Source organism: Hyperolius riggenbachi, chromosome 11 (assembly GCF_040937935.1).
Source record: "Hyperolius riggenbachi isolate aHypRig1 chromosome 11, aHypRig1.pri, whole genome shotgun sequence".
Classification (NCBI taxonomy): Eukaryota; Metazoa; Chordata; class Amphibia; order Anura; family Hyperoliidae; genus Hyperolius; species Hyperolius riggenbachi.
This window is the reverse complement of record NC_090656.1, coordinates 13,463,556-13,488,797: the sequence shown is the minus strand read 5'-3', so window position 1 is coordinate 13,488,797 and position 25,242 is coordinate 13,463,556. Positions and strand designations below refer to the sequence as shown.

The 25,242-nt window shown below is 47.9% G+C and overlaps 1 protein-coding gene across 6 annotated transcripts in view; it reads left to right on the top strand.

The window, feature by feature from the left end:
- The window catches only part of LOC137538028 (serine/threonine-protein kinase Nek11-like), a 468,978-nt gene that overhangs the window by 345,113 nt on the left and 98,623 nt on the right, over positions 1–25,242 (top strand). For all 6 annotated transcript variants that reach the window (XM_068259965.1, XM_068259961.1, XM_068259962.1 and 3 more), the window contains 3 exons: positions 2,230–2,321; positions 7,389–7,449; positions 9,778–9,856. In XM_068259965.1, coding sequence (XP_068116066.1) covers positions 2,230–2,321; positions 7,389–7,449; positions 9,778–9,856 — 232 coding nt within the window. The remainder of the gene's footprint in view (positions 1–2,229; positions 2,322–7,388; positions 7,450–9,777; positions 9,857–25,242) is intronic.

The following is a 25,242-nucleotide window of genomic DNA, read 5'->3' as shown; positions in this document are numbered from 1 at the left end:
AACGCAGGCGCAGTGGTTTTCTGACTTTAAAGTCAGAAATTCCAGAAGTGAACTGGAGGCGGGGCCGGAGCATCGGTGAGTGGCTGCGCCAACACAGGATGTCTGCGGGGGACCATTAGAAGCCCCGGGTAAGTTCAACTCAATTTCCCCCGACCCCCCTACAGTATCCCTTTAATAAGTAATAATGTAGCAGGGCAAGCTAAACTGTATCTCTGCTGTTGGCCTCCGCGCTGAACAATAATGTATCCACACCACACACTGACCAGAAATGTAATTGTACCGCTTGGAGCAGCCATATATAGAATAACCAGCATGGGAGGGGGAAGACATATTATTATCCACAGGGAAGAATATCTGACCAGGAGCAGAAAATTGTGCTTTACCTACACTCAGTTACCCAATACTGGACACAACTCATAAAACAGACGTATTGGGCCTGATGCTCAGACCGCCGGCAGTGGCGTACCTAGGGAAATTGACACAAGGTGCTGATTACCGTATTTACAGGCAAACCCCCCCCCCCCCCCCCCCCCCAAAAAAAAAAAAAACAACACTTTTTTTTATGAGAGGGTTGACGGGTTGGGGCGCCAAGCGTGTTGCTGCAAATTGTGGGGTATTTTGTGGAAAAGGAGTCGTCAGGATGTGGACGGATCTAACTCTGTACTCTATACAGTGATGCAGAAGATGTCAGTGCTATATAAATACATAATAATAATATATTAGGACATCGGACTATGACAATGGTAGGATTAGAATGGGATCTCCTCTGGGGACAGTCAGTGACATGACTATGTACTCTGTACAGTGTTGCAGAAGATGTCCGTGGTATATAAATACATAATAATAATAATATGGTAGGACATTAGACTATGACTATGGTAGGTATTAGATTGTGAGCTCCTCTAAGGACAGTCAGAAAAGGGGGACATATTAAAGAGGGGGATGCATAGGAGGGGGGATAAAGAGGTAGAGGCACAAGACAGAGAGCCTGGTGGGAGAGGAGAAATGGCAGGAAGACCTCTCACCAGGACTGCAGACATCACCAGTGCTGTTTAGCAGGGACATGCTGTTAAAGGACCTACGAGGTGAAATGTCTAAATAAAAAAAAAAAAGTTCAGTACCTGTGTTCATTTAGTATCCACAGAGGACACCATCCGCACCCTCCGTTTACTTGCGCCGGGTCCCCTGCTCTGTTCCAGACCCCCGGTTGTCCCCTGACCACACACCCGAGTCAGGCTCTCATTCTACATCTAAAATGGCCCGCCGGAGCTTGCAGCGGCTGCGCAGTCCACAAAGACGCGAGTGCGGCTGTGCAACTCTAGGGTCTCCCCCCCCCCCCCCCCCCCCGATCCACACACAGGAGACAGCCTGTAGCGAGGGCGCTGCGGAAGGAGCCCTAGACCTGCGCAGCCACACTCGTGTCTATGCGGATTGCGCAGCCGCGGCATGCTTGGCCTCTCTGCGCACCTGTTGCCATAAGCATTCTGCTGTGTAGCTGATGACACGTTGTGTTGCTATGCAGGTGGGGGGGAGAGGGGGGAGCAAACAATGAGATCAGTATCGCTTGGGGTGAAAAGATCGCTCCTGAGTTGGCGGTTGCCGGCTACCATACACATGCCTGATTATCGGCTGAGGCAGTCGTTATTGGCCGCCTCAGCCGAGAGAAACCGAAAACCAAGAATTGAACTTCATCCCAATCAGTAGCTGATACCCCCTTTACCATGAGAAATCTTTTCCTTTTTTCAAACTGATCATCAGAGGGGTCTGCATGGCTAATATTGTGGTGAAACCCCTCCCACAGGAAACTGTGAGGACCATGGTCCTGTCACCAAGGGATAAATGTCAGAATGTAAATCAGGGAGAGGAAAGCTTTTACAACGACCAAACAGTGACTAAAACATTTATACATAATTATTGTAAAAATGAAGCACTTTTGTTATTTACATTATTTTCACTGGAGTTCCTCTTTAAGTCAGGCATGTGTACTGGCCTTTTGGCATATCTATCTATCTATCTATCTATCTATCTATCTATCTATCTATCTATCTATCTATCTGTCTGTCTGTCTGTCAGATGTAATTTAATAATGTAAAATCAGTTGCCAGTATAACTTTGGCCAAGTGGTGTGACGCTAGCAGCGCTTGGCCTCCCCCTGTGTTGCATTGTGCGTTGGACAATTGTTTGGGCACTTCTGGGTATTTATAAATCCTGATTGTGCTGTTTCTGCAGATGCCGGCTGTGCGGAGGAGGAGGACAGCGAGGAAGAGGAGACCTATAATGGTTCTGTGTTGACCTTATCATTGCCCCTGTCAGAGCAGCAGGTACGTAGGAGCCAGACACACACGGGATGGGCACCACAAGGCCGTATTGATAATATTTTCCACTGTTGCAGCCAGAACAGTCAGTAATTGATAGAGGGATTTTTTTTGTGTGGCTCTTATGATGTTGCCATGGTAACAGACAGGCGACACAGTGGGAATTGCTATCAGTTCTGCTAGATGATGGCGCTCCTCAGATACTTGTTCTTCTTCCTGCTGACAGATGTTCTGGTCGGGTTGGACTGACCTCAAGAACCATAAAAGGCTACAGAGAGTCTCACAGATCATAAGTCTGAAGAAAGACGGGTCCATCAACTTCAAGCTGTCGATATTTTGATAATTTTAAGTTAGTTAAATGTAAGTGAAAGTTAGGGAAACAAAGTTTTTTCTTGATCTATGATCGGTAGTTTGATTGTTTTCCAGGGGCGTAGCAATAGGGGGTGCAGAGGTAGCGGCCGCATTGGGGCCCTTGGGTCAGAGGGGCCCCAAAGGGCACTCCCTCAACTGCAGTATTAGCTCTCTATTGGTCCTGTGCTCATAATAATCACTTCTATAGATACTTTTAATAGTGGTAATCATTAACAAACTGTTCCCCATCCCCTTCTTGCACCTCTGACACTGTAGTTGCCATTGGCAGGTTTTGGTGCGGCGTATCAATTGTTATGTATAGAGTGCTTTGGGGCCCCAATGTGAAACTTGCATCGGGGCCCACAGCTCCTTAGCTACGCCACTGTTGTTTTCCCTGGATTAATTAAGTGATGATGGTTAATGTGAGATACATTCAGTTGACATTCATCTGCACTTCTGTGACTAGCCATGCCTGGGGGGGGAGGGCAATTATTTTAATTATCAATTTTCATGTGGAACGAAGTTAGAAGTTTGAAGAGATGTTCTAGAGCAGAGTTCCCCAGCCCTGTCCTCCAGGCCCACCAGCAGTACATATTTTGCAGAAAACCATAAACATGCACAGGTGAGGTAATTAGTGTCTCAGCAGAGCTGATTAACTACCTCTGTGGATTTCCACAAAACATGCACTGTTGGTGGGACAGGGTTGGGGAACACTAGAGTCTAGTATTGGAAAATCTCACGCTAGGCACAGGGGCGTTGCTAGGACCCTAAGAGAGCCGGGCAACTTGTAGGCACTCCAGCTGGAAAATGGGTGTGACCATGCACCAGAATGTGGGTGTGGACATGGGTGGAGCCAGATTTACATGAACCTAACAGCAGTCTAAGTAGGCCTGACCAGCAAAATGTTAGATGAAGCCCCCTCTCCATTAATTAAAAAAATGCAGCATATCGCATAAATAGGCACTTAAACATAACTAGGCAGAATGTAAGAGTGAACAGAGGCGCCAGCAGGATAAAAGTTTCTAAAAGGCTTAAAATCCCTCAGGAGGTGGTGGTGGACTCACCTTCCCGAAGCAGACAAGATACCGTCAGTTTTATGACAACAGGTTTATTAATATACTCCAAAACAAACAGTGCAACGCGTTTCACAGGTATGTTCCCGCTTCCTCAGGCAATGAACAGATAGGAGTACACAGTATGGTCTCAAGGTCACGAATAGCGCCTCTGTCAACAGGAGTATATTAATAAACCTGTTGTCATAAAACTGACGGTATCTTGTCTGCTTCAGGAAGGCGAGTCCACAACCACCACCTCCTGAGGGATTTTAAGCCTTTTAGAACCTTTTATCCTGCTGGCGCCTCTGTTCACTCTTACATTATCAATATCCACCTCCGGTGGAGGGGTGTTGCCCCTAATTTCCTTATCTACAGAGAGCGACTTTTAATCCTGAGTGAGGACAGGTCTAATCTCCCCACCTGCCTATACAGTGGTTACCTAGGAGGTAACCCACGTTTGTGAGTATATACATTATATACTTTTCATTTCCAACCCTTTGTTTTGCATACTACACTATATTGGGCTCTCGGTATTTCTTTTGTCTTTATTATACCTAGGCAGAGTTACCTGGCTTCTGTGCTGGCTGGTCTGGCTTTCTGCTCGGCGGGCTGCCTGCAGTCAGGTTATCTGCCAGTTCCCCCATAGCATTCCCTGACCTTCTAGTGCCACCCCCCCCCCCCCCCCATGCTCCCACTGGCCTCCCATTGAGGCACTACATCTCCAAGCATGCCCCATGGAAGAACCACAGCTCTTTGCATACCCCTATAAAGGCATCACAGCACCCTGCATGTCACCACAGCACCCAGCATGCCCCCTTAGAGGCACCACAGCACCCAGCATGCCCCCTTAGAGGCACCACAGCTCCCAGCATGCCCGCCATTGAGGCACCACAGCTATAGATCCAGGGCATGTGCCACTGATTGTTGGGGCTAGCGACGCCCATAGTTAGGCGTTTGCATGTTGGCTGATCTGTTATTGGAGAGTCTCAGGTTGGAGGGCTTTTATAAATCTCATGGTGAAGGGTCCCATTTTGGAGGGCCTGTAGGCATTTCAGTCTTATTTTAGAGAGTCGCATAATGCAGGCTCTGAAAGCATCTATTTGGGAGGGTCTCACATTGAAGAGTCTGAAGGAGTCTCATGTTAGTAGCCATGTTGTGTGTGAGGAGGAGGGGTCTCATGGTTTATGTTCAGAAGGCATTTGCTTTTGAAGGTGGGAGGATCCTTACGGTATATCTAGGGGGTGCCTTACTGAAGGGTCTCGAGAATCTAATGTTAAATGGTCTTCGCATCTCGTTGGATCAGTCTCATGTTGGTGGGCTATTATTTTAACGTGTGTCACTTGGAGGGTGTAAACATCTCTATGCGGGAGGGATTTACATTGGAAGGTCAGGTGGCAGTCTCAGTTCTGGAGACATCTCATGGTAGCGGGACTTACATTAGAGGGTCTGAAGGAATTTCATGAACTTGCAGAAAGAGAAAAAAAGAACACAGAGAGCCCAAAATAGTGTAGTACGTTCAGGAAGCTATTGGTAGTAGTAAGGTGTATACGCATTTATACTCACAAACATGGGTTATCACAAAGGCAACCGCTGTATGGGCAGGTGGGGATGTTATGACCTGACTCCACTAAGGTTAAGAAGTCACTCTCTGTAGATAGGAAACAAGGGCTAACACCCCTCCACCAGGGGTGGACTTGGCAATATGAAGAAAAGCTTTAACAGAGGCGCCAGAATAGAGTAAAAACATTCCAAAACCATTTAAAAAGGGCGGCAGTTGTGGGCTTAACGCCCCAACAAGTGAAACACAGACTGTGTTGATTAAAGTTTCAACAAGGATACCATTTACACTCTACAAGCAACAAGTTTGGCTGGATCCAAGCCAAACGCCTCTGTTACTGTCACAGAGGCGTTTGGCTTGGACCAAGACTTGTACTAGTTTTTATTCCTTTGATTGCCTGATGAAGCAGAATAGAACCTGCAAAACGCGTTGCTTGTGGAGTACTTAAACATATCTTTGTTGAAACTTTAATCAACACAGTCTGTGTTTTACTTGTTGGGAAGCTAAAAACACCATCTTTACATGTAGTACAGCGCTGCGATTAGCAGTAGCGATGTACTGGGGACAGCCGTGTGACACGACTGTCCCCCTGGGGGACAAGAGAGCGATCGGCTCTCATAGGCAGAAGCCTATGACAGCCGATCGCCTTGTTTTGCTTGTTGGGAAGCTAAGCCCACCATTGCCGCCCTTTTTAACTACTCTATGGGCGTGGCCGCGGCGGCAGCCCCAGGACCGCCTAACGCTAATTGGCGTCAAGTCCTGGGGCTGCAGTTTTCAGGAGATCGCGCGCAGGCTGCGCACGCATCTCCTGCTTGGGGGGCGGAGCTCCACCCCGCCTTCAGTCTCCGAGCGGCGATTGCCACTAGGTAGACTGTTAGATGGTGAAACCACCGTCTTTACATGTAGTACAGCGCTGCGATTAGCAGTAGCGCTGTACTGGGGACAGCCGTGTGACACGGCTGCCCCCCTGGGGGACAAGAGAGCGATCGGCTCTCATAAGCAGAAGCCTATGACAGCCGATCGCCATGTTTGGCCGGCTGGGGGGAGAGAGGGGATTGGGAAAAAAATTAAAGGAAACAGTAAAAAAAATTCAAAAAATAAGAACATAAATATTTATATAAAAAAAATAAACACAAAGGATCAGACCCCACCATCAGAGAGCTCTGTTGGTGGGGAGAAAAGGGGGGGGATCACTTGTGTGCTGAGTTGTGCAGCCCTGCAGCTTAGCCTTAAAGTTGCAGTGGCTAATTATGAAAAAAACAGCTTGGTCTTTAGGGGGGTTTACCCCTGTGGTCCTCAAATGGTTAAACGGTTTTTTAAACATTTTTACTCTATTGTGGTGCCTCTGTTCAAGCTTCTCTTCATGAAGGAATTTCATGTTGAAGGGCCTCATATCTGGTGGTCTTGCTTTATATGTTGTCTGGGCCTCACACCGCCCAGGACCCTGCTCTGCAAAACACTCCCCAGGAGGGCTGTCTGTGCTGCTCCTGTGTGTTTTTGCAGTGCGGGGTCTGGGCGGTGTGAGTGTCCAGGGCCCTGTCTGTATTGTGCACCTCTGTGTGTAGCAAAGAACATCTGCTTGTAGAAAACAGAACTGAGCTATTGTAATTAGGAGAGCAAAGAGAAGGATTCACCATATTTAAATAGTTTTGGTTGAGGACGACATCTGTCCATCAAGTTCAACCAGAAATATAAATGATACAAGATTGTCCTGCACTGCACATATGCCAAGCCAACTGATATAGCATCAATCAATATTTAGAGCGGGTAACAAGTTTATCAGATTGAATGCTGTAGACTTCTAATTATTATATGTTATTACTACCAACCAGCAGTCTCAGTATTTGTTTACGTGACTTGATGTATACCGGGGGTACCTGATGGCTTCAGAACCACTGTACCTGCCAAATTGGGTGTCGGAGGATCCCCTAAAATCTGACATGGGCTGTGATGTTTGTGCATTGCTGCAGGTGATTTGTGCTCCTATACGCTGTAGCTCAGCAGTCTGTTTAGTAACTGTACTGTTAGATGCATCAATAAAGAGGCGACCATTGGTGAAAGTTGTGTTTTCAGTGTTGTGGTTGTTAATTTGGTCTGTCCTCTCCACAGAACAGCACGCTGAATGCCTACCAGAGCTGTCTCCAAAGGTTCCTGGATTCCGGCACTGACTGTGAGTTTCAATCGTGGACCTTAAGGCTGCTTTCACAGTGGGACGTTACAGGCGCACGTTAGAGCAGCCTGTAACTCACCCCCACCGCACAGCAATGAAAAATCAATGGGCTGTTCACAGTGCCCACGTTGCGTTACATTGTAACGCAGCACGTCTACATAACGTAATGCATGCAGTACTTTACACGTGGCTAAGCGGAGAGGAGGCGGGGAGAGGCCGCTACGTAGCCAGGCACATGGCTACTTATTATTCACCGCACTTGCAGTGTTTACATCCTGGAGCAGCCGCGGATTGGCTGGCGGGACCACGTGATGCGGAGAGCTCCGCTCACGTGGTCTCCGCAGTGCCTCCGACAGAGCAGGCGCACCAAGAGCTGCTTGTAACGCGGCTCTTGGTAGCGTCCTGCTCCAACACCGCCAGGCGTTGCGTTAGGGGCACATTATGTGCCCTATAACGTCCCCTAAACGCAACGTCCTGGTGTGTAAATAGCCTAAAGGAAACTCCCAGTGTAAAAAGGGCGTCGGGGAAAAATGGGCGCGGAGTGTAAACGATAAGCGGTAATAGCGTTTATAAAAATATTGTGTTGTATTTCATTAACAAATAATGTTTTACATATTTAAAAACCTTAAATAATGTGTATGAAATCGCAAATTGTGAAAACAATAATCTTCTCTGTTTCAAAAGTGAAACTTATAATTACGTTTGTTAAAAATCCATAATATATGTTTAATCGTTATAATTGTATATTATTGTGAATTACTTTGTGCAGCGCCACGTAATATGTTGGCGCTTTATAAATCAATAATAATAATAACCTTCATTTATCGTTTCTTCAAATAATAAATTCTGAAAATATTGTTTATAACGATGATAAAAATATAACCTCATTCGTAATAAGTGTTGTAAAACATTAGTAAGTATTACTAAAATGTTACTACAACTAAACCTAACCCTACTCTCACACAGAACCCTCCCTGTGCCTATCCCTAACCCCTATACCCCCTGGTGGTGCCTAACCCTTAGAACCCCCTTGGTGGTGCCTAACCCTAAGACCCCCCTGGTGGTGCCTAACCCTAACCACCCCCCTGGTGGTGTATATTGTACTGTAACTAAAACTAACCCTACTCTCACACAGAACCCTCCCTGTACCTATCCCTAACCCTTAGACCCCCCTGGTGGTACCTAACCCTAAGACCCCCCCCCCTGGTGGTGCCTAACCCTAAGACCCCCCTGGTGGTGCCTAACCCTAACCACTCCTCTGGTGGTGCCTAACCCTAACCACCCCCCTGGTGGTGCCTAACCCTAACCACCCCCCTGGTGGTGCCTAACCCTAAGACCCCCCTGGTGGTGCCTAACCCTAAGACCCCCCTGGTGGTGCCTAACCCTAAGACCCCCCTGGTGGTGCCTAACCCTAAGACCCCCCTGGTGGTGCCTAACCCTAAGACCCCCCCTGGTGGTGCCTAACCCTAAGATCCCCCTGATGGTGCCTAACCCTAAGACCCCCCCCCCCCCCCTGGTGGTGCCTAACCCTAACCACCCCCCTGGTGGTGTATATTGTACTGTAACTATACCTAACCCTACTCTCACACAGAACCCTCCCTGTACCTATCACTAACCCTTAGACCCCCCTGGTGGTGCCTAACCCTAAATCTCCCCTGGTGGTTCCTAACCCTAAATCTCCCCTGGTGGTTCCTAACCCTAAATCTCCACTGGTGGTGCATAACCCTAAATCTCACCTGGTGGTGCCTAACCCTAAGACTCCCCTGGTGGTGCCTAAACCTAAGACTCCCCTGGTGGTGCCTATTACAGTACAATATATGTAATATATACAATTTATTAAATTATGTATATTTAAACAAAGAGGGAGTCTTGGGGTTAGCGATAGAGATAGGGAGAGATCTGTGTGAGCCTACAGTTAGGTATAATTACAGTAAAATAGCTGTAAAATCTACCATTGTATTACTATGCTTAATACAAGTGTTAATATAAGTGTAAATAGCGTTTTTTGTTATAGACGCTATTTGACGTTTCATTACAGAATTCGTTTGTTGTTGTTATAGAGTTTTACATTACAACCTATAATTTCGGCTATATCCCGCGCACTTTTTTCCAGGCGCCCTCTTTTGATACACGCCTTGGTTGTACACAGCCTGAAACTGGACCAATCAGATTCACTTCCTGCTGTTTTTGATTTGCCCAATTTCGAGCTGCGTATACTGTATATTACATTGAATTTGCACATGGGCTGGATTATTACCATCTCATTGACCAATGGTCTCCTGTATATTGTCTTTAGTGACCTCCTTGCCCTATTTCCTGTGTCCGCAGCATCCGATGCAGAAAGCACCATTACTCTGGATTCAGAGGAGACTCTCACTGACAAGCAAGAAATTGTTCTACTGAGACAGTGAGTATCAGTGGGGAGGGCAGAGGAATCAGACACACCAGAAAGAGGGACAGGAGTGACATACTTACCCCAGGGGGCTACAGGGTGGGGGGAGTGAATCAGCTGCCTTGTGTCAGCACAACGCAGCCAAGCAGCAGCGTCAGCAGCAACAAGCGCTGCCTGCCATGAAGGAGAAGAAATTAGGAGGAAAATGGGCTGCTTCTATTGTCCTCCCGTCTACAAAGTACATTGTCTATGGCGGCGGAATACAGATAAGATTACTGAGGGGATAAGTCTCACAACTATATCGATAAATAATTCTCTGCAGTGCATAAACAAAGTACATTACCATAAAAAACAAAATCCTGACTCATATACAGGGCCGGTTCTAGAATATTTGCTACCTGAGGCAAACTTGTGAGGATGTACCCACACACCGATTTGGAATGATCGCACAGCACCCGACAATTTACTCTGCTTCATTTAATGTCCTCACATGACATGCTGCAGCTCAACACAATAGCACACCAGCTGGCTGGCTGGCTGTGAGTCTGTGACAAATAAACTGCTCACCCTCAGCCAGTCGGCCGTCCTCCTGAGTCAGGACAGCAGTGCCACCTCCTCCCTTCTGCTGTGCAATTCAAATGAAACACTGCTGCTCTCCTGCCTCCCCCCTCCTCACTCACTGTCAGACTCCTCACACAGCACAACAAGCTGCTTTTCCCCAATGATGATCTCCTGCCTCCCCCTCCTCACTCACTGTCAGACTCCTCACACAGCACAACAAGCTGCTTTTCCCCAATGATGCTCCTCTGCCTCCCCCCTCCTCACTCACTGCCAGACTCCTCACACAGCACAACAAGCTGCTTTTCCCCAATGATGCTCTCCTGCCTCCCCCCTCCTCACTCACTGTCAGACTCCTCACATAGCACAAGCTGCTTTTCCCCAATGATGCTCTCCTGCCGCCTCCTCCTCACTCACTGTCAGACTCCTCACACAGCACAAGCTGCTTTTCCCCAATGATGCTCTCCTGCCTCCCCCCTCCTCACTCACTGTCAGACTCCTCACACAGCACGGCAAGCTGCTTTTCCCCAATGATGCTCTCCTGCCTCTCAGGGCCGGATTACCGACCAGGCAACAAAAGCAGTCGCTTGGGGCCCCCATTCAGAGTCAAAGGGGCCCCATTAGCACATAAACCAGCCCTTGCCATCCTGTCAGCGGTGGCTGGATGTTATAATGGTTAAAGGGACTCTGAGCAGTGCAGTAACTATGGAAAGATGCATATTATTTTACAGCTCTCTTTCTCCTCTTTCCAATGATATATAAACAGCTGCTCTATGCCTTTTAGTTTTCGATATTTTCGCGATCGAAATCGTGGCCACAGGACGACTTTTCTCCAAAGTCAGAGGTGGCTGGATGGTATAATGGTTAAAGGGACTCTGAGCAGTGCAGTAACTATAGAAATATGCATATCATTTTAAAGCTCTCTTTCTCCTCTTTCCAATGATATCTAAACGGCTGCTCTATGCCTTTTAGTTTTCGATATTTTCGCGATTGAAATCGCGGCCACAGGACGACTTTTCTCCAAAGTCAGCGGTGGCTGGATGGTATAATGGTTAAAGGGACTCTGAGCAGTGCAGTAACTATGGAAAGATTCATATCATTTTAAAGCTCTCTTTCTCCTCTTTCCAATGATATACAAACAGCTGCTCTATGCCTTTTAGTTTTCGATATTTTCGCGATAGAAATCGTGGCCACAGGACGACTTTTCTCCAAAGTCAGCGGTTGCTGGATGGTATAATGGTTAAAGGGACTCTGAGCAGTGCAGTAACTATGGAAAGATGCATATCATTTTAAAGCTCTTTTTCTCCTCTTTCCAATGATATATAAACAGCTGCTCTATGCCTTTTAGTTTTTGATATTTTCACGATCAAAATCACGGCCACAGGACAACTTTTCTCCAAAGTTGGCAGCTCGATTCAGCACAATGCAATGAAATATAAGGAACCCAGGGGGATATAATTACAAACATCATGCTGGTAGGTGTGAGGATGTAATGAATTAGTTGTGGGTATGCTTAAAGGCATATCCACAGGCTCTGCTTGGAGTCCCTTTAAAGGGGAACTGAAGAGAGAGGTGTATGGAGGCTGCCATGTTTATTTTCTTTTAAGCAATACCAGTTGCCTGACAGCCCTGTTGATCCTCTGCCTCTAATACTATTAGCCCCTGAACAAGCATGCAGCAGATCAGGTGTTTCAGACTTTAAAGTCAGATCTGACAAGACTAGCTGCATGCTTGTTTCTGGTGTTATTTAGATACTACTGCAGAGATATAGACCAGCAGGGCTGCCAGGCAACTGGTATTGATTAAAAGGAAATAAATATGGCAGCCTCTGTATACCTCTTACTTCAGTTCCCCTTTAAGGGCTCTGCCGCTGACACAGGAGACCAGGGTTCGAATCTCAGCTCTGCCTGTTCAGTAAGCCAGCACCTATTCAGTAGGAGACCGTAGGCAAGTCTCTCTTACACTGCTACTGCCTATAGGGCGCGTCCTAGTTGCTGCAGCTCTGGTGCTTTGAGTCCACCAGGAGAAAAGCGCGATATAAATGTTATTTGTCTTGTCTTGTCAAATGATGCCGTGCGCTGCTGATTGTCTTCAGAGCCATGCTCTCCTCCTAGGTCCCCCTCCTGCTACTGTGCGCTCTGCCACTGCCCACTCCACCCTCCCTTCCCACAGAGAACCACAGCTGCAGCAAGAATGATAGCAGCAGATGGCAAACGCTCACTCACCTATCCATGATCCAAGCAATAGAGATCCCGTCATCTGAAACCCATCTGTCTCTTCTACAGTGCAGCCGCTCGCTCTGAACTTCCTGATTCTCAGATCAGACATGAAGTAGGAAGTAGTAATAGTAGTAGTAACAGAGCGGCAGCACTCTAGAGGAGACAGATGGGCTCCAGATGACGGGACCTCTATTGCTTGGATCGCAATAGGTGAATGTGATTCATCTGGTGCTGTCATTCTCCCCCACTGCGGCTGCCTTCTCTGCTGGACTATCGTATTCACTGGGATGGAGGCTGCATGGTGGTTGTCTAGTTTGGGAGGAAATTGGTTGTTCGGTGGTGGGAGTGGTTATGTAATTCTGTCTGGGGAACGGCTTCCGGTTTGGCGGTGTCCAGAGCTTTCTGCTATTGCCAGGCTGGAGATGCAGGGGGAAAGTGCTGCTGCTGTGATATCTGGCGCCCTCTTCACAGGGGTGCCCCAGCCCCTGAGTGCAAATGTCCCAGCCATTCATCTCTCACTCTGCATTTTGCCGCTGCTATTCCCTGCATTGTGCACCCACAGAGGAAAGCGGGCTGTTGCCCATAGCAACCAGTAGCTCGGCTGCCCGGTGTGTGCGACATATTGCTGTGCAGCTGCATCTTCTGATTCTATTACGACATGATGGGGGGCCCAAATCAGTTACTTTGCTTAGGGCCCCATTTAGCCTTAATCCGGCTCTGCTGCCTCTCCCCTCCTCACTCACTGTCAGACTCCTCACACAGCACAAGCTGCTTTTCCCCAATGATGCTCTCCTGCCGCCTCCTCCTCACTCACTGCTCGACTCCTCACACAGCACAACAAGCTGCTTTTCCCCAATGCTACTCTCCTGTCTCCTCCCCCCTCACTCACTGTCAGACTCCTCACACAGCACAAGCTGCTTTTCCCCAATGCTGCTCTCCTGCCTCCCCCCTACTCACTCACTGTCAGACTCCTCACACAGCACAACAAGCTGCTTTTCCCCAATGCTACTCTCCTGTCTCCTCCCCCCTCACTCACTGTCAGACTCCTCACACAGCACAAGCTGCTTTTCCCCAATGATGCTCTCCTGCCGCCTCCTCCTCACTCACTGCCAGACTCCTCACACAGCACAACAAGCTGCTTTTCCCCAATGATGCTCTCCTGCCTCCTCCTCCTCACTCACTGCCAGACTCCTCACACAGCACAACAAGCTGCTTTTCCCCAATGCTACTCTCCTGTCTCCTCCCCCCTCACTCACTGTCAGACTCCTCACACAGCACAAGCTGCTTTTCCCCAATGATGCTCTCCTGCCGCCTCCTCCTCACTCACTGCCAGACTCCTCACACAGCACAACAAGCTGCTTTTCCCCAATGATGCTCTCCTGCCTCCCCTCTCCTCACTCACTGTCAGACGCCTCACACAGCACAAGCTGCTTTTCCCCAATGATGCTCTCCTGCCTCCTCCTCCTCACTCACTGCCAGACTCCTCACACAGCACAACAAGCTGCTTTTCCCCAATGATGCTCTCCTGCCTCCCCTCTCCTCACTCACTGTCAGACGCCTCACACAGCACAAGCTGCTTTTCCCCAATGATGCTCTCCTGCCTTCTCCTCCTCACTCACTGCCAGACTCCTCACACAGCACAACAAGCTGCTTTTCTCCCCAATGATGACCTCTTCATCTCACTCTCCACTTGCGTCTCCTCCAACTCTGACTGCATGCTGTTAGTGTTAACACACAGTACAAACATGCTGCCCCTGTAATCTGTGCTGCCTGATGCAAGTGTTTCACTTTGCTTCATGAAAGAACCAGCCCTGCTCATATAACATGTAAAACAACATACAGTAGAGTCTTGGTTATTGGGAACTCCACTAACCAGAAGCCTCAACCAACCAGCACAAATCACTGGCAGTACTCACAGTGGGGAAGGCCAACTTCTTCTGCTGTTTGTGGGCTCTGCTGTGCTTATAGACTGGGTTCCATGGCTCTCCCAAGGTCAATATACTTTCACTTACTGTATTTTAAAATTTAATACAGAGTTCATGGTATGTATATAGAGTTGGGTATAAATACTGCATTAGCTATTCCAATATGTAACATTCTTAGAGGACCTCTGTCGCAAAAATCTCACAATTTAAAATCTATGTAAACGTATACAGATAGGAAGTACATTTCTTCCAGAGTAAAATGAGCCATAAATGACTTTTCTCCTATGTTGCTGCCACTTACAGTAAGTAGTAGACATCTGACAGAACCATCAGGTTTTGGACTAGCACACCTCCTCATAGGGTGTTCTCAGGGTTTTCTTTATTTTCAAAAGCACTTAGTGAATGGCAGTTGCTCCGTCCAACTGCCCAAAAAAAGTGTGCAGCGAGCAGGGAGGCTGGCCAGCATCTTTGTATAAATCTTTTTCAGGGAGTTTCTTTATAAATAATAAAGGTTATGCTGAGAATCCCCTATGGAGAGATGGACTAGCCCAAAACCTGTCGGTAAGGTCAGATTTCTACTGTAAGTGACAGCAACATAGGAGGAAAGTAATTTATGGCTCATTTTACTCTGGAAGAAACATACTTCTTATTTATACGTGTTTACATATGTTTTCAAATTTAAGATTCTGGCAACAGTGGTCCTTTAAAGAAAACCTGAACTGAAAATTAAAAGTCAAAATAAACACACACACATCACACTCACCTCCCATGTTGTCTACTCATCAGTCTCTTTCTCCTCTCCTGCATCCTGTTTGTCCACTGTGATCAATGGAATTCTCTGTCCTCCATTTTAAAAATATTGATGAACCTGTAACAGCTTCCTGGTCAGCACACTGTTAACCAGTAATATCGTTCACTTGAGCCATAGGGAAACATGGACATTACCTTGCACATGAAGTGCAACGTGGAAAACCGCTCCACTGTGCTGTGACAGACATTGCAGGATCAAAGGCAGCCCGGCCCGATCAATGTAGAATGGAAGAGAGATCCGCAACTGTGTCTTCACAAAGATTCTTTATTTAGGACATATCCTAGTACAGCCAAACCTCCTAGCTAGGAGGTTTGGCTGTACTAGGATATGTCCTAAATAAAGAATCTTTGTGAAGACACCGTTGCGGTTCTCTCTTCCATTCTACCTTGCACATGAGCTGTCTTTTCAGTTACAATTGACAGCAACTGATATATAACTGACAACAACTGGTGTATTTTAGTTCTGACAAAATCTTGTCAGAACTGGAAGGAATGAATAGAAGAAAATGGTGAGCTTCTGAGAGGAACTGACAATGAGTTAACTATGGAATATTCATTTGCAGGTACATCATGTGTTCAGTTTAAATAATTTGATTTTCTGTGATATAACAAGCACTCTTGATTGTTTCCTGCTGCTAATGCCCATCCTTTGCAAAGTCTGTCTTGTGCTTTAGAATATGCTTTGTGATGCACCTGCATTGAATTCAGCTGTTATTTGTCATGTTGTTGCCCTTATGTTGCTGCGGACTATTTGTGCTACTTGCCTTTCACCTCTCTCGTTCACCCGCCTTTTTACAGTGAGTCCTTATTTTAATTTTTGTTTTATTTTGTTTTTTCTCCCTCAACTGCCGCTCTCTAAACACACAAAATACTGTTGAGCGAGAAAATCCTAAAAGAGTCCTCTTTCAGAGATGCTAGCGTCAGCTCTTCTTCCCCTTCACTTAAAGGGAACCTGAAGCGAGAAGTATATGGGGGCTGCCATATGTATTTCCTTTTAAACAATATCAGTTTCCAGGCAGCCCTACTGATCTATTTGGCTGCAGTAGTGTCTGAATCACAACAGAAACAAACATGCAGCTAATCTTGTCAGATCTGACAATAATATCAGAAACACCTGATCTGCTGCATGCTTGTTCAGGGCCGGGGGCTAAAAGTATTAGAGGCAGAGGAGCAGCAGGACAGCCAGGCAACTGGTATTGCTTAAAAGGAAATAAATATTGTAGCCTCCATAAACCTCTCATTTCAGTTTCCCTTTATTTCTTTTGCCTTACCCATTTTTACATTAACTTCCGTGATAACTACATTGTCCAAACCTGAGCGTTCCTGTATAAGTAACTCTGCATTGTTACGTCACTCTACGTCACTGTTGGACTGGTTTACTTTCAAATAAGGGGTGTCTCTAGTTTTTTGCTCACTCAGTGTATATTGCTAATTGACATTACTAATATTTTACCTTGAACTCACCTGGCTCTCATTTTCGCTTGAACCCTCCCCTCCTAGTGCCTAAAACTACCCCGCCTACAAACACACACACACATATACCTAATACCTAACACTAACTCCCCCTCTTCAAGGGCCTAAAAATGCCCCCTTCCTAATTTCTAACACTAACCCTGGCGCCCAAATAACCGCCAGTTGGATCTGGTTGCCTACGGTTGGCTACAACCATTATTTCCAGTGTAGTAACCGATGGGCTACTATGCGCATTGCATGGGCAAAAACGTAACAAAAGGCGACTATTAGATGCCTGGCGTTCCCCGCTCCCCAATGGCCTGATCCGCACTGAGGGGTGTGTAAAAGGTCCGAGGGGGTGTGGCCTTACAGTAGTGGCAAAAAAGCAGGCAGATGGCTTTTGTTGGAAGCCAACCAGCTGTCATTAATTACCTGCAGGGACAGATTTACCATAAGGCACTAAAGGCACAAGCCTACAGGCGCCTGAGGATGGAGGGGCGGCTCACTCCCCTCCCTGAGTGCCTCCCTCTTTTCTTTCCCTATGCAGAGGCCCAAGTGGAGTTTAAATGAGAGGCTTCTCACCTGACTCTCAGCATTCCACTGATGAGATCTACCTTCAACTGGGGGAACCCCTAGCTACCTAATACTAAATGGCACCTGTACGGGCGTAGCAATCACCCCTGCAACCCCTGCCATCGCAGGGGGGCCCACAGCCTTTGGGGGCGCCCTCCTCCTCCCTCTCCCCAACCGCAAGTGCAGCCAATTAGCAAAGAAACCTCCCCATTCACTCACAAAAACTATGTGTAGGAGAGTGTGTAATTTTATTCCTGCTTGCAGATGCTGCTCCACAGTAGAACACTCTCTGCTGCCATTCGCTGGCTCCTGATCATGTGACCCGCATGGGGTTCAGGGACCAGTGGGGCCCTATGCTATCATTTTTGCAGGGGGGGCCTATTAAGTCTAGTTACGCCCCTGCTTATAGCTACCTACACCAGGAAAGGGAAGTAAGGAAGAAGAGACAGCAGGGACAGCCAGCACACTTGCAGTGCAGTTTGGCGGGGGTTTGTGGGTTCATGGTGGCCGGAGTCTAGGGTGCCAGGAGGTCTGTGCCTATAGGCTCCTGTGATGTAAATCCAGGCCTGCATGCATGGAGGGCGGAGTCTAGGGTGCCAGGAGGTCTGTGCCTATAGGCTCCTGTGATGTAAATCCGGGCCTGATTACCTGGCTTGGCCAAATCTCTGGTGGTCCAACCTCACATAAAGTGTGCAGATCAGGTGACTCAGGAGGTGAAAGCACAGGGAGTCCCATGCAGATATTCAGGGGTACACAGGAGAAGTCATTTCCCTGTTCAGGGGTCCAGGAAACGGCTCGTTTTACAGAAACCAAGGCAAGTGTGAATCTGAAGAAGAGGAGTCATTTTTAGGCAACGAACAACCTAAAAAACGGTCTCACTTCATTGTAGATGACTTTGTAACAAGAGCCAAACCACAAAAAGAAGCAAAACGTAATGAAGCAGCCCAGGAACGATGAGGGCGACCCTTCGTGGGCCGCTGAACCCTCTACTAAATTGAAACTGGGTTGCTATGGTTACCATACACCATCACCACTCCCCGAGCTGCCGAATTAAGCACAAGTTTTATTTGGTAGGTAAACTTGAAGCCGCCAAAAACTATAAATACGAGTTGAGGCTTCTAATGACTTATTTACCGGAGGGAGTTCTTGTTTCTGCAGGTTTGGAGGAGCGCTGGAAACGCGTAGACAGAGTGATGCGCAGCAGACAGTTTGATTGTCAGGCCGCCTCGTTACTGCCATCATTTAGCCTCCCCGACAGCGTTCTAGCAAAAAAAAATGCTTTGTTGTTATAAATAAAATATGAAACAAAATCGCTATTTAGGAACCGCGGCGACGGAAAGGTGTCAGGCTGGATGTCCGTCACATTTTACAGGAACTTTACTCTACTTAAAGGAAAACTATCAAAGTTAAAGAGGAACTTCAACCTAAACAAACCTACTGTCATTAAGTAACATTAGTTATGTTAATTAAAATAGATAGGTAATATACAGTAATCTCCTACCCACCCAGTTTTAAAAGAACAGGCAAATGTTTGTGATTTCATGGGGCAGCCATCTTTTTGGTTGAAAGGAGGTGACAGGGAGCATGAGACAGTTCAAACTGTCCTGTGTCCTGATCACCCCTCCCAATGCGCGCACTAGGCTTCAAATCTCAAATTCAAAATTTAATAAAACAAATTTGCGCCAAAACAGCAGAACGAGAACAACAACATCAGAAATCCCATCATGCTTTGCACAGCATTAGGGGAAAAATGCCTGGGCAGATTTCTTTGATGGGGCAGAGCTTAGCTTTTGTGCAGCTAAAAATGAGGTTTGGGTAAGAAAAACAAAGTTCTGATGCTGTGAAACTGTAAAGAAACACCAAGCCTTTTCAGTGCTGCTGAGTAGATTTTTAGTCTGGAGGTTCACTTTAAGATTCCCATGCATCGCGATCTTTATCCTGAAGGCTGATCTGAAGATCCTGAAGGCTGGATTTTTCAATGACGGCAATCTCCGAGCACATTGTTCATCTTTTAGCCAGATCACCCCTCCCCCTTTTGCTCCAGTATAGGTAGCCAGATAACCCCTCCCCCTTTCCCTCCAGTATAGGTAGCCAGATGACTCCCTTAATTCCTCCCCCCCCCCCTTCAGTATAGGTAGCCAGCTCGCCTTCACACCACAGCGGCCATCAGTGTCACTCATTTCTCCGCTCCTCTCCAGTGCAGAAGCTTCCTCTTCCTTTCCGTCTCCAGTGCTGCCCAAGTCTATAGCCTCATGCCACAACGCCAACGTGCTCAAAGAGCAAGGTGGCTGCTGCACAGGTAGCTAGCAGCAGAGTACCACGCTCAGGCACTCGACTGATCTCCCTGCATTCAGTTTAGCCTGCTGCCTGGGTGCCCCTGCTCCTGTGGTGCCCTAGGCCATGGCCTAGGTGGCCTTGGCCTAAATCCGGTTCTGGCTATAATTGCCAAGTACCGTTCTGTTCTGGTGGTTCAGATTCAGTTGTGGCGGTTCGTAATCAGCAATGGGTGCTCGGATATAGTATATAGTATAGCCAAGAGCTGGCATGGCTTTTTACGGTGCTGGAATATCGTCTACAGTGGGCACCGGGTATTGGGCCACAATAGAGGTCCTTCTTAAAAAATTAGCATATTGTGATAAAGTTCATTATTTTCTGTAATGTACTGATAAACATTAGACTTTCATATATTTTAGATTCATTACACACAACTGAAGTAGTTCAAGCCTTTTATTGTTTTAATATTGATGATTTGGGCATACAGCTCATGAAAACCCCAAATTCCTATCTCAAAAAATTAGCATATCATGAAAAGGTTCTCTGAACCAACTATTAACCTAATCATCTGAATCAATTAGTTAACTTTAAACACCTGCAAAAGATTCTTGAGGCTTTTAAAAACTCCCAGCCTGGTTCATTACTCAAAACCGCAATCATGGGTAAGACTGCCGACCTGACTGCTGTCCAGAAAGCCATCATTGACACCCTCAAGCAAGAGGGTAAGACACAGAAAGAAATTTCTGAATGAATAGGCTGTTCCCAGAGTGCTGTATCAAGGCACCTCAGTGGGAAGTCTGTGGGAAGGAAAAAGTGTGGCAGAAAACGCTGCACAACGAGAAGAGGTGACCGGACCCTGAGGAAGATTGTGGAGAAGGACCGATTCCAGACCTTGGGGGACCTGCGGAAGCAGTGGACTGAGTCTGGAGTAGAAACATCCAGAGCCACCGTGTACAGGCGTGTGCAGGGAATGGGCTACAGGTGCGGCATTCCCCAGGTAAAGCCACTTTTGAACCAGAAACAGCGGCAGAAGCGCCTGACCTGGGCTACAGAGAAGCAGCACTGGACTGTTGCTCAGTGGTCCAAAGTACTTTTTTTGAATGAAAGCAACTTTTCCATGTCATTCGGAAATCAAGGAGCCAGAGTCTGGAGGAAGACTGGGGAGAGGGAAATGCCAAAATGCCTGAAGTCCAGTGTCAAGTACCCACAGTCAGTGATGGTCTGGGGTGCCATGTCAGCTGCTGGTGTTGGTCCACTGTGTTTTATCAAGGGCAGGGTCAATGCAGCTAGCTATCAGGAGATTTTGGAGGACCTCATGCTTCCATCTGCTCAAAAGCTTTATGGAGATGAAGATTTCAGCACGACCTGGCACCTGCTCACAGTGCCAAAACCACTGGTAAATGCTTTACTGACCATGGTATTACTGTGCTCAATTGGCCTGCCAACTCTCCTGACCTGAACCCCATAGAGAATCTGGGGGATATTGTGAAGAGAAAGTTGAGAGACGCAAGACCCAACACTCTGGATGAGCTTAAGGCCGCTATCGAAGCATCCTGGGCGTCCATAACACCTGAGCAGTGCCACGGGCTGATTGCCTCCATGTAGTGTTGGGCGAACATCTAGATGTTCGGGTTCGGGCCGAACAGGCCGAACATGGCCGCGATGTTCGGGTGTTCGACCCGAACTCCGAACATAATGGAAGTCAATGGGGACCCGAACTTTTGTGGTTTGTAAAGCCTCCTTACATGCTACATACCCCAAATTTACAGGGTATGTGCACCTTGGGAGTGGGTACAAGAGGAAAAAAAAATTTAGCAAAAAGAGCTTATAGTTTTTGAGAAAATCGATTTTAAAGTTTCAAAGGGAAAACTGTCTTTTAAATGCGGGAAATGTCTGTTTTCTTTGCACAGGTAACATGCTTTTTGTCGGCATGCAGTCATAAATGTAATACATATAAGAGGTTCCAGGAAAAGGGACCGGTAATGCTAACCCAGCAGCAGCACACGTGATGGAACAGGAGGAGGGTGGCGCAGGAGGAGAAGGCCACGCTTTGAGACACAACAACCCAGGCCTTGCATGAGGACAAGAAGCGTGCGGATAGCATGCTTTGTACCACCATGCAGTCATAAATGTAATAAAGATAAGTGGTTCAATAAACAGGGACCACGCGGCAACGCTAACCCAGCAGCAGCACACGTGATGGAACAGGAGGAGGCGCAGGAGGAGAAGGCCACGCTTTGTGAGACACAACAACCCAGGCCTTGCATGAGGACAAAAAGCGTGCGGATAGCATGCTTTGTACCGCCATGTAGTCATAAATGTAATAAAGATAAGAGGTTCCATAAACAGGGACCGGCAACGGTAACCCAGCAGCAGCAGCAGCAGCACACGTGATGGAACAGGAGGAGGCGCAGGAGGAGAAGGCCACGCTTTGTGAGACACAACAACCCAGGCCTTGCATGAGGACAAAAAGCGTGCGGATAGCATGCTTTGTACCGCCATGTAGTCATAAATGTAATAAAGATAAGAGGTTCCATAAACAGGGACCGGCAACGGTAACCCAGCAGCAGCAGCAGCAGCAGCAGCACACGTGATGGAACAGGAGGAGGCGCAGGAGGAGAAGGCCACGCTTTGTGAGACACAACAACCCAGGCCTTGCATGAGGACAAAAAGCGTGCGGATATAGCAGCAATGCTTTTTGCCGCCATGCAGTCATAAATGTAATACAGATGAGAGGTTCAATAAACAGGGACCGGAAACGCTAAACCATCCCAGATGTTCATCGGTCATGTTACTTGGTTGGGGTCCAGGAGTGTTGCGTAGTCGTTTCCAATCCAGGATTGATTCATTTTAATTTGAGTCAGACGGTCTGCATTTTCTGTGGAGAGGCGGATACGCCGATCTGTGATGATGCCTCCGGCAGCACTGAAACAGCGTTCCGACATAACGCTGGCTGCCGGGCAAGCCAGCACCTCTATTGCGTACATTGCCAGTTCGTGCCAGGTGTCTAGCTTCATGCCCGGTTTCAGGTCCAGCGGTGCCAGCCACAAATCCGTCTGTTCCTTTATTCCCCTCCAAATTTCCTCCCCTGTGTGCTGCTTATCCCCAAGGCAGATCAGCTTCAGCAACGCTTGCTGACGCATGCCAACAGCTGTGCTGCACTGCTTCCACGATCCTACTGCTGCTGGTGCTGGGTTAGCATTTCCGGATGAGGTACAGCTTTGAGATGCGTTGGAGGAGAAGGAGTCAGAGAGGTAGGTGCTGCTGTTGTTATCCAGCTGTTTGCGGCGTGGGCAACACCCGCGCCGTAGCAGGTGAGGAATCGCTGCCAGGCTCCACAAGGTTCACCCAGTGCGCGGTAAGGGAGATGTATCGACCCTGGCCGAACGCACTCGTCCAGGTGTCAGTGGTGAGGTGAACCTTGCAGGCAACGGCATTCTTCAAGCTTCGGGTTATTTAGCTGACCACGTGCTCATGCAACTCAGGCACTGCAGAGCGCGCAAAGTGGTAGCGGCTGGGAACCACGTAACGTGGGATGGCCACTGACATCATGCCCTTGAAGCTGTTTGTCTCCACCACTCGATATGGCAGCATTTCGCAGGCCAGAAGCTTGGCTATGCTGGCTGGCTGTTACTGCCACGGCCCGGGGGTCATTTGCTGGCAATTTCCTCTTGTGCTCAAACATCTCAGAGACAGACAACTCAACCGTAGCGCTGCACACCGAAGGGCTGTTGGTTGTTGTGTTTGATGAACACTGGGAGACCTCAAGAGCACTAGTCCGGAAAGTGACAGTGTCAGCATCGTCTGATGTTTGTGAATGTTGTGAACCACGCAATGGCTGGGCTACTGCTGCTGCTGAGGCGGGTCTGGTGGTGAGTCTGGTGAACCCAAGGGAGGCAGTGTTGCTGGTGGTACCCTGTCCTGCCGCGTTTGCCCACAGAGTGGGATGTTTGGATAGAATGTGGCGGCTCATGCTGGTGGTGGAGAGGTTGTTAATACTTTTCCCCCTGCTCAGGCGGGTCTTGCACACCTTGCAAATCGCCATGGTAACATCCTCAGTGCAGTCTTCAAAGAAAGCCCAGACTTTAACTGGCTGAGGACTCGGACCTCGTGCGTGATGTGCTGGTGCTGCTTAACCCACTGCTGGACGCTTGAGAGGTCATCCAAGTAATTATCTGGTCCTCTTCTTTTGGATCTGTGAGGGTTGTTGTCCTGGACAACATGGGCAGTATTGAGTGGGTTTTCTTGGGTGCTCCCCTGTGGCCTGTACGTGAACCGTCAGGGGAAACACCTCTTCCCTTGCCCCTCCCTCTTTCACCGGATTTCTTCCTCATTTCACTTATCCTTAAAGTACACGCTGACTGGCAGCAGTACAGTGGCAGTACAGAAATGCTATACAGTGGTGGGTGAGCGGTGTACCACTATTGTCAGCAGTGACACAGAGCACAATGCTATACAGTGGCGGGTGAGCGGTGTACTACTGTTCCCAGCAGACACAGAGTGGAAGTAAACACAATGCTATATAGTGTGGCTGAGCCGTGTACACAGAGTGGCATTAAACACAATGCTATATAGTCTGCTATATAGTCACCCCGAACAGGGTGATGTTCTGCAGAACCCGAACAGTGGCAAACACTGTTCGCCCAACACTACTGGGAGGGAACGCAGATTTTAGTACCTAAACACACGATACAACATGTTTTCCGGGGTCGGACTCTGAGGCACATACAGATGGTCCCGATCATCATCCTCATCATACAACTCTTCTCCTGAGTCTGACCCACCCACCACCTCTGCCACCCCAACATCCCCAGACACAGACCCCTCATCGTCCTCAACATTAACTTGGGATGCTGGCCTGAGCCAGACCTCCTCCTCCACATCAGGCCCCATCATCTCCTCAATGGCAGCCCTCATTAATCGCTCTGGCGACGGACTGATGGACACAACGTTCTCCTCCGGGGAGGGCTGCTGCTGACCACTGGCTGCTGGGGTGGATGTTATAGCTTGCGTGGGGCGTTGGCTGTTGCTGTTGTTGGGAGTGCTGCTCACAGCGGAGGTCTCTGGGGAACTCATGTTGAGCTCATATAGTGGTTGACGGTGAGTGGAGTATTACTGATCCCAGCAATATACACACTGACTGGCAGAGTACGCAATGCTATATAGTGTGGCTGAGCGGTGTACACAGAGTGGCAGTAAACACAATGCTATATAGTCTGGCTGAGCGAGCGGTGTACTACTGTTCCCAGCAGAATCAGAGTGGCAGTAAACAATGGTATATAGTCTGGCTGAGCGGTGTACACAGAGTGGCAGTAAACAATGGTATATAGTCTGGCTGAGCGAGCGGTGTACTACTGTTCCCAGCAGAATCAGAGTGGCAGTAAACAATGGTATATAGTCTGGCTGAGCGGTGTACACAGAGTGTCAGTAAACAATGGTATATAGTCTGGCTGAGCGGTGTACACACAATGCTATATAGTCTGCTATATAGTGTCAGTAAACAATGGTATATAGTCTGGCTGAGCGAGCGGTGTACTACTGTTCCCAGCAGAATCAGAGTGGCAGTAAACAATGGTATATAGTCTGGCTG